This window comes from Bos mutus, chromosome 13 (assembly GCF_027580195.1).
Source record: "Bos mutus isolate GX-2022 chromosome 13, NWIPB_WYAK_1.1, whole genome shotgun sequence".
Classification (NCBI taxonomy): domain Eukaryota; kingdom Metazoa; phylum Chordata; class Mammalia; order Artiodactyla; family Bovidae; genus Bos; species Bos mutus.
Window position 1 is genome coordinate 49,388,183 of NC_091629.1, and position 13,772 is coordinate 49,401,954.

Consider the following 13,772-nt stretch of genomic DNA (forward strand, 5'->3'; position numbering starts at 1 on the left):
TTGATCTTCCTATGGACCCATATCTTCTCTCTAAGGCAGATTTTCTTTATGACCTAATGAAATGGTGGTCTATTTCTTACTCTTTATTTCCCTGGCATTTGTAGTTGTCATCTCCATTTCTGGGATGTGTCTCCTGGCGAGGGTGAATGCCGGGGAGTTCCTTGCCTGCTCTGGGAGACCGTCACTGGCTAGCACCTGGTTGCCTCTGCCCTTCTCTTGCTCTTAATCACGGTCGTGCTGGAGGTGACTGTTGCCTGGTGGACTCCCTGGACTGTCATAAATACCCTGGGTATTCAGGGAACCTGAGTTTTTTACATAAGTCATGTATACATGGGTTAGAATTATTTTAGGAGTTTCTCTTTGAATAGCCTTCATGGCAGCCTCTGGGAATTAAGGTACGTGAATGGTCTCCAGTAGCTCCTGATATTTATGATCTGTAGTGTGCATTAGGTCAGGCTTCCCTGGTGGCTCAGTCAGTAAAGAATCTGCTGTAATACAAGAGACCCGGGTTTGCTCCCTGGGTCAGGAAGATCCCCTGGAGAAGGAAATGGCAACCCACTCCAGTATTCTTGCCTGGAATATCCCATGGACAAAGGAGCCTGGTGGGCTACAGTCCATGGGTCACAAGAAGTTGGACATAACTTGGCGACTAAACCACCACCATGCATTAGGTCAGTTGTTTCCAGACTTTTTCAGCATCAGAACCCCTTGCCCATGTAGACTCTTTCACAGAACCCCAAAATGTATAACAGGTAAAAGTAGTTTTGAAAGCTCAGAATGAATAATTTTTACTTGGAAGTTCAGAAATGGCCACTTTCGGTGAGGTCTAATATGCATTCAGGGTGGTGTGCTGGTTGCTGACTTAGAGCATTTCAGTGTCTCTGTTGTTTTCTTCTTTTTGTGAGACAGGCCTAATGAACATGGCCATTGCGTGGGCGACTTTTCCTAAATAGCAGGCTATGTAGTCACTTTAATTAATCGGAGACAGGAAGAAAAGCTTTGTTTAAAGGACAGCATAATACTTAGTTAGCCTAACAGTACAGAATTAGGTGTACTGTTATGGGCTCTTAACATATGTTGTCTTAACATTAAGCTTGGAGTGTGCATTTTTTGCTTTATTTTTTCTTTTGAAATAGTACCATTTTATAAAACCTGTGTGTAGAATCTCTGAAGCTCAGTGGAATATAATTAAAAAACTTATATAACATGAAACATACCGCCCTCCCCTTTTTTAAGTAGATTTTTTTTTTAAAATTTGGTTTTAAAAGTATGTTGAAGATTGTTAGTTTTTATCCTGTCTCTCTGGGCATGTGCTCAGTTCTGGGCATTGGAAGCCTGATTTGGTCCTCATATGTCCACAGAAATCATTAGTGGTTGAGTAATGAAGGCCTCTCCTGGCAAGGCTCTTCCAGCACATCAGTGTAGGAGATGCAGTTCTGATCCACCATGGTACTTTCTCCATTGACTTTTCTGTAAGTGGCAAGGATCATGGGGTATTTGGGGGATAGAGCTTAAAGTACCATTTTTGTGCTATGAAACTAAGTTTGGAAAATTGAGGCCATACCAGCTTTTACATGGCTGAGTCCATTTTGTGCTTCCTAGGCTCCACTTCCAGCTCAGCTTCCCCCCAGCTCAGCTCAGCACTGTGGCTTGCTTTCTGGCATTGTGGTGGTGATGAGCTCACTTAAGAACACCGTGGGTTTTGCTGTAGAATACTTGGTGTTCACTTGCTGCCAGCTGGCTTTGTGTTATAAAGGGACAGTTCCTGACTTTATCTGTCATCATGAGCAGTGTACCTTTTCTACTCAGTAATTTCAGCAAAAGGCATAAATTTAAAGGAAGCTAATAGGAACAAATGGGACTTCCCAGGTGGCTCAGTGATCAAGAATCTGCCTGCCAAGCAGAGGATATGGGTTCAATCACTGGGTTGGAAAGATGCCCTGGAGAAGGAAATGGCAACCCACTCCAGTATTCTTGTCTGGAAAATCCCATGGACAGGGAGCCTGGCGGGCTGCAGTCCACGGGGTAGCAAAGAGTCAGACACAACTTAGTGACTAAACAGCAGCAGCAGCAGCAGGAACAAGAACAGTTCAAACCTTTAAAATGTATTCCTCTAGTTTTAAATGTATTCATTGTCTAGGAAAGTTCAAGTCATTTTTTTCCTTAAAATTTTAACTTACGTTGGTAATTTGCACAGTCATGGAATACATTTAGAATTTGTTCTGTAGAAGATTCCTTTAGAGAAAATGGTTTTCTTGTTCATTATTTGGTATCAGTATTGCTCACATATGTTATTATTTGATTTTATTTACCAGTGCTAATTTAAATCACTGGAAGGTTAAAATCCTATTAAATAATCATGAATGTTTGAGAAATCTGGGTACCACATAAAAAATGAACATCAAGAAACTCATTTAATATTTGAATTATTTTAATTGCTCTAGGGCAGGTTTGGCAAACTTTTTCTTAAAGGACCAGATAATAAATATTTTAGGCTTTGGTCACTTGGTTTCTGTCACAACTACGCAGCTCTGCCCCAAGCAGCCAGAAGTAGTACCAAAAAATGAATGAGTATGGTTATGTTCGTAGAATACTTAATTTACCAAAATAGGACTTAAGCTGAATTTGGCCTGTGGGCTATAGTCTGTTGACCTTTGCCCTAGAGCAACAAATATATAACATTAGGTGCCAAACCCCGGTGAAAATTGTATAGCATCTTTAATAAGAAGCCCATATAAAAACTTGTTTGCTTTCCCTGGAGGCAGTCTTCGTTGTGTTCTTGTGCATCACTCCAGAAACATTCAGTGGCAAAATAAGCAGTAATACATGTATTCTCTCCACATTTTCCCTTTCTTTTTGTGATTAAAATATATATAATATAGGACATCCAAGGTGGCGCTAGTGATAAAGAACCTGCATACCAGTGCAGGATACCTGAGAGACGGGGGTTTGATCCTTGGGTTGGGAAGATCCCCTGGAGGAGGACGTGGCAACCCACTCCAGTATTCTTGCCTGGGGAATCCCATGGACAGAGGAGCCTGGTGAGCTATGGTCATTAGGGTCAAAAAGAGTTGGACATGACTGAAGCAATTTAGCATGGACATATACATAACATAAAGTTTTCTGTCTTTTTAAATTTTTTTAATTGGAATATAATTGCTTTATAATATTAGTTTCTGTTGTACAGTGACGTGAATCAGCTATATGTATACATATATCCCCTCCCTCTTGAGCCTCCATCCCATCCACCCTCTTCCCACCCTTCTAGGTCATCACAGCACTGAGCTGAGCTCCTGTGCTACATAGCCACTTCCCACTAGCTATCTGTTTTACACGTGGTATTTTACACATGGTATAGCAGTATATCCAGTTCATCCCACCCTCTCCTCCCTGTGTCCGCACGTTGTTCTGTACATCTGCGTCTGTGTTCCTGCCTTGCAAATAGGTTCATCAGGACCATTTTTCTAGATTCCGTATGTATACATTCAGTTCAGTTCAGTTTAGTCACTCAGTTGTCTCTGACCCTGTGACCCCGTGGACTGCAGCATGCCAGGCCTCCCTGTCCATCACCAACTCCTAGAGTTTATCCAAACTCATGTCCATTGAGTTGGTGATGACATCCAACCATCTCATCCTCCATTGTCCCCTTCTCCTCCCACTTTCAATCTTTCCCAGCATCAGGGTCTTTTTGAATGAGTCAGCTCTTCGCATCAGGTGGCCGAAGTATTGGAGTTTCAGCTTCAACATCAGTCCTTCCAATGAACACTCAGGACTGATCTCCTTTAGGATGGACTGGTTGGATTTCCTTGCAGTCCTAGGGACTCTCAAAAGTCTTCTCCAACACCACATATATGATATTTGTTTTTCTCTCTCTGACTCTGTATCACAGACTCTTGGTTTATCCACATCGCTAAATTTACTAGACTAACCGTTTTTAAATTTACGTGGCATTAAGTGAACTGGCATTGAGTACATCATTTACTTTGCTGTGCAATCATCTTTTTAAAAATTTAAACGCATGTTATTTTAATACATAGTATTTTCAATATCTTTTTTCATTTAATAATATATAAGTTGAAGACCTTTCCATTTTCAGATCTCAGAAAGGTTCCCCAGTCTTTTTTATAGCTGAACAATGAACGAATCATTTATTTAACCTTTCCCTTATTGATTGACATTTAGATTGTTCCTAGTCTTAATAGCAGTATAATGAATGATTTTGTGTAAGTATACCTGTGAGACTGAGGGTTTTTTTTTTTATGGACTTGTTTATCTCACAAGACCTCAAAAAATTGTCAGAAACTCACCTTTATTCCCCCTTGAGCCTACCTAACCAAATCTTCAGTACAAGACAAAAGACTCAGTTTGAGCAGGAACAAGAACACCAGAATAAGAGTAAAACTGAGGTTTAGAGTTTCTGGGCAAAAGTTTGTGGGCCTTTGTTATTTTGAGAAATACTGTTATATATTATTTGTCATAACAACACTTTAGAAACCCTCCCTGGTGTACCAGGGGCTTCCCTGGTAGCTCAGCTGGTAAAGAATCCCCCTGCAATGCAGGAGACCCCGGTTTGATTCCTGGGTGAAGAAGGTCCACTGGAGAAGGGATAGGCTACCCACTTCAGCATTCCTGGGTTTCCCTGGTGGCTCATCTGGTAAAGAATCCACCTGCAATGTGGGAGACCTGGGTTCGATCCCTGGGTTGGGAAGACGCTCTGGAAAAGTGAACAGTTGCCCAATCCAGTATTCTGGCCTGGAACATTCCATGGACTGTATAGTCCACAGGATTGCAAAGAGTTGGACACGACTGAGCGGCTTTTCACTCACTGACGTACCAAGAACAGCCTTACCAGTGCCCTTGTCACTACAGAGTATTATCAAACTGTTTTTATCTTTGCTCTTCAGATAAAAACAATCTGCTAGTATAGCTATTTTGTAATTTTAATAAACTTAAAAAGAATTATGATTGTGGTTTTTCTGTGCTTTCCATGAGCTACAAAGAAGAAAACAAGGATAACCCAGATTATTTTCACCCAGAAATAACCACTGTTGTTTTTAAATACACACATACAAATGCATATATAAATGAAAATTATAATCTATAAACAGCTTTTCATGAGAATAACACTTCTATGATGAAAGCAGTAAATGTTTAAAAATTTCAGGGAGTACATAAAGGTATGAAGAATTAGTTGATACTTACATATAATCTCAAAATCTAAAAATACTAATGTATATACTTATTATTAGGCTGATTTGACTTCACATTAATTTACATTAATACAATTTTCTGTTATTCTTCTAATGGTTAATTTGAACATCTTTTTACTTAAGATTTGTTTTTTTCCTTTGCGCTGTCTGTTCATGTTCTTTATCCATTTATTTGTTGGATGGTTGGTCATTTTCCTGCTGGTTTGTGTAGGCTTTTTGTTGATATGTTTTTGTATCAGCTGTGAGAACGGTTACAAATATTTGTATCTGTTTGGTCATCTGTCTTTTGACTTGTCTTACAGATGCTTTGTTTTTATGAGGTCAAATATATCAAACTTCTTTAATGGCTTTTGAGATTTGAATAGGAGTTGATTCCTCATTGGAAGTTCATAAAAGTCTACAGAAAACTCAATAAATGAATTTATCCTGGTTTCTTCTGGTAGTTTTGCAGTTTCATTTATTTTTTTAAAACTATGTAAATATTTGATTTGCCTGGAATTTATCCTGATACAGGATGAGGGCTCTTGCTACCCAGTTGTTCCAACACCAGCCCCGTATTACAGAGCCACCTTTATTTACTGCATTTCTGGATGTGGTTGTTTCTCATTCTGGATTCTGTCTTCTTTCTGCTCTCTATATTTGCTTGTACAATTCTATTTTAATTATTATACCTTTTTAATATGTTTAACATATCTGGTAGGGCTAGTACCCCCTTTTGTTTTTTTAATGAATTTCCTGGCTATTAGAATCAGCTTCTGTTCCAAAGCTATTAGTTTATTGTTTTATTGGCACTACATTATTTTTATATATTAATCCAAGGAAAACTATCATCCTTTTGATAATGACTCTTGCTATTAAGAAATAAACTGCAGCTTATTCATTGACTTAAGTCTCTGTGTCCTTCAAATAATCAAAAATTTTCTTTATTTAGATCTTGCATGCTTTTATTCTTAGTCTTAGATTTATTCTTAGATAGTTTATCTTTTCTGTTACTGTTTCTGCTTGTTTCTAAATTTAAACTTTTTGGGAATGCCCTAGTGGGCCAGGAGTTAGGACTCGGTGCTCTCAGTGACTGAGGGTGGGGCCCTGGGTTCGGTCCTTGGTCTGGGACCACTATCTTGCAAGACTCACAACGTAGGTGCTCCCCCCTAACCCCCGCCCCACAAATATTGAAAAGCTTTTTAATTAGTTTAATTTTGTGGCTGCACTGCATGGCATGTGGGGTCTTCCCTGACCAGGGATCAAACCTTGTGCCCTCTGCATTGGGTGTGCAGAGTCTTAACCACTGGACTGCCAGATTAAGTCCCCAATTTAAACTTTTTAAAAATGAACAATGTATATTAGCCCGACCCACGTGAGAAAATTATTTTTAAAATTTCAGCTTAGCTGTATTTGATTCAATTTTGGTGTCTCCTAGTTCTTAAAACACAAAGTCATTGGTGAGAGAGACTTTCATTCTTAATTATTCGTCTGTTTTCTGCTACCAGCTGCCTTTGTTGTCTCACACCCTTTTCTTTCCCTCTGAGCCTTAGTTTCCTTTTTGGAAATGGAAGAATCTAGATTACATCTGAAGTCTCTCTTTCAGCTCTGCCCCTATTGATTCTGATATGATCAGCCCATAAAAGCCCTTTGATGCTGAGGCCTATCTGATTCCAGGTGGCTGTAGACTGTGAGCTTCAGCTTTTTTCCCTTGTGGCCAGGCCGGTGGTCCACTCTCAAACCATGTCAGAAGCTCACTATCCCCTTTCCAGAGCTGTCCAACGGTTTAGGGCCTGGTCTGGAACTGCTGGAAGTATCCTGGTGTCTCCCTTGGCGTCCTTTTCCACTCCATTTCTCCCCTGGACCTGAGTTCTCGGGCTTCCTCTCCTCAGGCCAGCCACCGCTCTCCCAGTGCTGCCCTCACCCTCTGCTCCTTTCTTTTTGCTCTCTGCCTCCTGCCCCTTCTCCCTTTCCTCCTTCCCCAGGGAAGGCAGTGGAGCCTAGGGGTTAAAACAGCGGTCCCCAACCTTTTTGGCACCAGGGACAGGTTTTGTGGAAGACAGTTTTTCCCTGGACCTGGGGTGGGGAATGGTTTTATGATGATTCAAGTGCGTTACATTGACTGTGCACTTCATTTCTATTAGTATTACATCAGCCCCACCTCAGATAATCAGGCATTTGACTCCAGAGGTTGGGGACCCCTGGGTTAAAAGAACAGTCATGCAGTTAGCTGGGCTTGTGTTTGATCAACAGTGGATCCAAGTGTTGATCCACTGTTGCCTCTTCTCAGCTGTGTGACCTTTGGTAAGGTTTAGAGAGAAGAAATGCAGAGTGCTAGGCCAGGGACAGAGGAGCCTGGTGGGCTGCCATCTGTGGGGTCGCACAGAGTCGGACACGACTGAAGTGATGTAGCAGCAGCAGCACGTGATTGGGCTTCACTGCTGGCTCAGTGGTAAAGAATGTGCCTGTAATACAGGAGACCCAGTTTGATCCTATGTTGGGAAGATCCCCTGGAGGAGGGCATGACAACCCACTCTAGAATTCTTGCCTGGAGAATTCCATAGACAGAGGAGCCTGGCAGGCTACAGTCCATAGGGTCGCACAGTCAGACGTGACTGAAGTGACTTAGCACATGCATAGCACATGGTTACTTCAGGAGGCATCACAGTGAATTAGCCTGCCCTTTTGTAGTACGAATAGGCTCTTTATACATAAAAGCTGAGTGCTGGGCTCCACTGTATGACACATGACCCATTGATTCCTCACTGACAGCCCCACATGGTCAGTAGGAATAGTATCCTGTTTTACAAATGGGGAAACTGAAGCCCAGGGTGGAGAAGTGACCTGATCTGCAAGGTCACACAGCTAATGAATGTCTGAGCCAGAATTCAAACTCAGGTTTTTGTCTTTCAGACCTTCCTCTGAGGGCTTAAACTATTTTTCCTCTGTCTTTATAAAGTGATCAGAAAAGTAAAAGCCTCTAGATATGGGAGGGAAAGTAGTCATTTTTCTGAGATCAGATACTGTGTAATCTAAATTCTCTTTATCTGTGCCATCCAGTACAGTAGCCTCTAACCTCTTACGACTGTTGAGCACTTAATATTTGGCTGGTGGGAAAAGGAACTGAATTTTTAACTTCGTTCGTTAATCTAAACGTTGAAAGCACAGGGTGGCTACTGCATTGGCCAGCGCAGCTCTGCAAGTGGCTGCAGCTCAGCTCCCCGTGAGTCCGTGGGGAGTGCCCTGCCTCCCTCCCACCTCCCATGCCCCTCCCCCACAGGTGGGTCTTATTTTTGGATGGAGGATTCCTTCTGAGTTTAATTTTTTTATTGCTTCTTTAATTCTAACAGTGTGAAGAGTGCCAGTGCTGGCAGCATGGGGTCTGCATGGGATTACTGGAAGAAAATGTGCCTGAGAAATACACCTGTTATGTTTGCCGAGACCCTCCAGGTAGCGATTTCTGGAGTCAGGGATCTTAACAGTATGTAGCCTTTTCCTTAGCACAGCGGGCGGTGCAGCAGCCTGAAGGTCTGGGGTCTTGAGACTCATTTCTTCAGCGTTGGCTAGACTCGGCCTCCTCACTCTTGTTGCTAGCCACCTGGTGGCCAGCTGTCCTGAACTTGGCAGTAAGAAAGAGTGCGTGGAGAGGTTCACTTAGCAGAAGAGCTGGCCTTGAACTAGAACCTTTGTGTGTGTGTGTGTGTCGTTAAAAAATCATATAACATGAGCTCAACCCTGTTAACAAATTTTAAGTGTCTGGTGCAGTGATTGTTTATAAACTGTACGCACAGATCTCCATAACTTTCTCGTCTGGTGCACTGACACTCCGTGTGAACTGTGGGATGCTGTACAGGCTTGCACGTCGTCCCTGCGTGTGCTGGGCCACGCTCATCTTTTCTCTGTCATTCCAGTTTTAGCATATGTGCTGCCAGAGCGAACGCCTTTTCCTTTTCTTGAGAGTTCATGAGGATGTGGGCCCTGACCTTGACTGCTCAGGGCTATTGGAGGGTTGGCAACCGGCCTCTGCTCCCTCTGGTGGCATCTGCCTTCCACTGCATCCTTGCTGCGTGGAAGGGAGATGTGCCCTTGAGGGGGACAGGAAAGGTGTTTGCAAAGAGCCTGTCACCCAGAGGAGTGAGTTCTTTCCTTAGGATCAGTTTGTTTCATTGTTCCATGACCGCAGGGCTGGCCTGTGGCTCTCGAGTGCCCCTTTCCAAAAATCTCAGGAATGCATTATAAATCTGTGTGGTTCTTGTCTTGCTGTCAGTGGGATGGGGACATTGTCTCCATTCATCAGCTGTGAGGTCTCTCCCCTTGGGTCTAGTCCCATGATCCCCTTACAGCTAGACAATGCTTGAAAGCCTCTGCTTCTGTTACTCCTTTTAGTAACAGTGAGATGACACTGGTAGGAGCTCCTAGTCCTATATTTTTGCTTATGAGGAAGAAAGTGATGCCCGGGGATACAAATGACTTTCCTAATCCCATGAAGCAAATTGGAATTAGAACTGACTTGGGGGACTAACTCTCCTGATTTCGCTGGTTATATAGGAAGGGCTACCATAGTTCATTTTCCAGCAAGTAGGGCCCCCTGGGGCCTGATAAGGTCTATTGTGACACTGTGTCTTCTTGTGCTAGATTAGTCTATAGGCAGAGAGCAATCTGTCTCTATTTTTCCCTTTACCCCAAGGAAAGAATATGGCCAGAAGAGTAGTCCATGAGTCATAGACTATAACTGACGGGTAGGATCTCAGAGACCACTTAGTTTAGCCTTGACATTTAACAGGCAAGCATCAGGTCCAGAAGGGGCATGACTGGCATAAGATCACTCAGTTAGTGACAGATAGAAGATGAGAACTGGTGTCTCTGACCTTTGTCTTGTCAAACCGGTAATGCTGCTCTGAATCCTGCTGCTCAGGCCACCTCTGACAGCCGCCTCTGAGGCTCCACCCATAGTCCCCAGGGCTCCTTTGGGGCATTGTTTAAAAAATCTCTTCTGTCTACTTTGTCTCTCACTCTTTCTTCCACTTTTTCCTTTTAAGAAATCATATACACCATTTTCATCAATCCCTAGGCACTTTCTGGACTTTGATAACTAAATTGCCAAGACTGGGAGTAGATTCATCGAATTGAGCACTCAGTGACTGTCACATTTACTGTCTGTGTTTGGTTCTGCAGTGTCTTGGGCCAGAAATTTAACCTAACAGAGCTCTTCTTTAAAGGTTACTTAACAGAGTGGAGGTGCATCCCCACCATGTGTCTTAGTAAAGCCAAGAGTCCAAGGACCTTGAAAAGGATTGATTATTTGAGGGTTTTTAATAGCTATTGAGAGGTGAATAGCAGTCTGATTGGAAGCTGTTCCCTAGGCTTTTGCAATAGGAGACATTGACAAGTCATATGTGGTTGTGTTTTCAGTCCAAGGATCCCTGTAATGAACAGGACCACTGAGGCTGTTCAGTTCATCTGTTGTTGTTAACAGGTGGGAAACGGACATCCAGAGAAGGGAGCAGGGTGTTCGTTCAGTTAGGTGGTAGGTGACAGTTGGAGGGGGCTTGGGGCGTCTTTCCAGGTGATAACTTCATTCAAGATGGCTTTTGCTAGACTCTGGGGATATAACCGTGAACAAAACAGTTCCTATTCTGGCTCTTAGTGGGGTTGGGGCCAGAAACAGATGTCAAAATAAGTCATATAAACAAAAACATATTAGCTAGGGATGAATGCTTTGATGGGGCAAAAGCCCTGAGATAGGAAATGACTGGGAGGCACCAAAGAGGCTGCCTTACTTTGGGAGGTAACAAAGGGCCTGTCTGAGGAGGCAGTGGGGAGCCAGTTCTGCAAAGGTCTTGGGGAATAGTGCTCCGGACATGTTGGGGTGGGGTGCTGGAGCAGAGATCCTAAAACCAGAAGGAGCTTGATGTGTTCCAGAAGGGTAAGGCAAGGAGGGGAGGGAGGAGCCAGGTCCTGCAGGCCTCATCAGACCAGAGTGAGGGCTTTGGGTTTTCTTTTGTTCACAGTAGGAAGTCATTGAAGGTTTTAAGTGGGAGAGGGAATGAGAAATTCCCACTCTGCCTCTGGCCAGTTGCAGAGATCAGGACATGAATAAACCTTTCTCACTACCTTATCCCCAGCACCTTGTAGAGAGCCCAGCGACTAGTAGGTACCAGGTAAATGTATACTGGATGAATGAATGAACATATGCACACAGCGGTAGTTTGTGTGATAACTGTGTGACGATGAAACGGTCTGGGTTTCCTTCAGACCAAGGATTAACTCTCTCATTGTCACTGCTGTAGGTCAGAGGCCTGGCTTCAAATACTGGTATGACAAGGAGTGGTTGAGCAGGGGACACATGCACGGCCTGGCATTTTTAGAAGAGAACTATTCCCACCAGAACGCCAAGAAGATCGTGGCCACCCACCAGCTTCTCGGCGACGTGCAGAGAGTGATCGAGGTTCTGCACGGCCTGCAGCTCAAGATGAGCATCTTGCAGTAAGTGTGGCGCCTGCCGCTCTGGGGCTGAGTCTGATTTGGCACAGGCAGAGGGCAGGGTAAATGTGAGAAACCGGAAAGCCACAAAACCGGTGATGAGAAGACTGAGTTTGAGACCTGTATTAAAAATTCTCAGTGACATGATAAACATTTTTTTTAATGTAACTCTATTGAGGTACAATTTACATATAATTAAGCTCACCCATTTTAAATATTCATCTTTTAAAAATTTGTTTTTAATCAGAGGATAATTGCTTTGCAATGCTTGGTTGGTTTCTGCCACATAACAACGTTAATCAGCATAAGTATACATATGTCCTCTTCCTCTTGAACCTCCCTCCCACCCCATCTCTCTAGGTCATCACAGAACATTTGTTCGTTGAGTTTTGACACGTGTATATATGCTTGCAAACACTACTAAATCAAGATATGCAGTGTGTATTTATAGTTTAGTTGGTTTTTTGTTTTGTTGTATCATGCTGAGTTTTTAAAAAATTGTGGTAAGATATACATAATATAGGGGCTTTCCAGTGGTGAAGTGGTAAATAATCTGCCTGCCAGTGCAGGAGATCCAAGAGAAGTGGGTTCAGTCTCTAGGTTGGGAACATCCCCTGAAGAAAGAAATGGAAACCTACCTCAGTATTTTTGCCTGGAAAATTCCATGGACAAAGAAGCCTGATGGGCTATATATAGTCCATGGGGTTGCAAAGAATTGGGCACAACTGAGCACACACACACACACATACATAATATGAAGTTTGCCATCTTAACCATTTTTAAGTGTACAGTTCAGCAGTGTTAAGTACATTCACTCTGTTGCAGCAGTCTCCAGAATTCTTTGTGTCACGCAAAGCAGACTCTGTACCCAATAAACAACGCTCTCCACTTCCCCTCCCCCAGCCCCTGACAATCACCCCTCTACTTTATGTCTTTATGAATTTGACTCTCTCTGGGAACCTCATATAAATGGGATTCAACAATATTTGTCCTTTTGTGACTGGCTTATTTCACTTAGCATAACAGCCTTAAGGCTTGTCTATATTGTAGCCTACATCAGAATTTCCTTCCTTTTTAAGGCTAAATAATATTCCATTATTTGTAATACCATATTTTGTTTATCCATTCATCCTAAACATTCTTTTCTCTTTTTTTCTGGCCTTGCTATGCAGCTGTGGGATCTCTATTCCCTGACCAGGGATTGAACCTGGGCCCCAACAGTGAAAGCCCAGAATTCTAACCATTAGGCTACTGGGAAACTCCCATCCTAAACATTCTTGATTGGTAAACAAAGTAAAATTGAAAGCTGCTGGAATAGACATTGTTGGTAGGCCTGCTCTCTAGCATAATGGTTGCTCAGTAAATACGTCTCTTGATAGTTTGCTCAGACGAAGAAGTTTTATGCCCTTTGGAGCTGGACTTCTGGTTTTTAATGGCTAGAATTTGGAGTGAAATTGAGTGTGAATTTCCTTCTGTGGTTAGATTGTACGTGTCAGATGACCCAAGTTCACGTAAGCTCTGAGAAAGAAATGTAACTCATATTGGGGTCTATTGGCTTCTGTAATCTGCTCCCACTTTGCCAAATAGGGCAGTTGGGCCTTGAGTGGGACAGCCCCCTCCTTGGTTTCCAGGGCTACAATTCAGGTCCCAGCTCCCGTTAGGTCCTTGTCCTTATCTCTAACTGCCTCTTCTCAGTGGGTCTGTGAATTTTCCTTTGGTGGTAGCACAGGGTATGTCAGGGATAGAATCCTTAAGTTCTCCCGTGAGCTTGCCTATAGAGCACCGTTTTAATGAAGTCATCAAACTCCAGTACCACACATGCGTTAGAGCCCATGGGCCAGTCCCTGACAAGGTTTCCTTGGTGCTCATTAGTCCTGGAGCCCTCCTGTGTTAGGTGAAGTAGAATGTCAGAGCCTGGAGATGACAGAATGCGGGTCTGCCTTCTCCTGCATTCTGGTGCACGGAGACTCGGCTTCCAGCACTAGTGTGGCAAGAAGTGGTTGAGCAGAGCACATTCAGCAAGGGTCTGTGTTGATTTGGGTAAAAGCCAAGCTGCTATAAGAAAGACCAAAAAAATAAAGGCTAAAACAAAATGGAATT

General features: G+C 43.0%; 1 protein-coding gene across 3 annotated transcripts in view; it reads left to right on the forward strand.

The window, feature by feature from the left end:
• Positions 1-13,772, forward strand: part of PHF20 (PHD finger protein 20) — a 127,631-nt gene that overhangs the window by 101,023 nt on the left and 12,836 nt on the right. For all 3 annotated transcript variants that reach the window (XM_005900040.3, XM_070381655.1, XM_070381656.1), the window contains 2 exons: positions 8,540-8,639; positions 11,480-11,675. In XM_005900040.3, the coding sequence (XP_005900102.2) occupies positions 8,540-8,639; positions 11,480-11,675 (296 nt within the window). The remainder of the gene's footprint in view (positions 1-8,539; positions 8,640-11,479; positions 11,676-13,772) is intronic.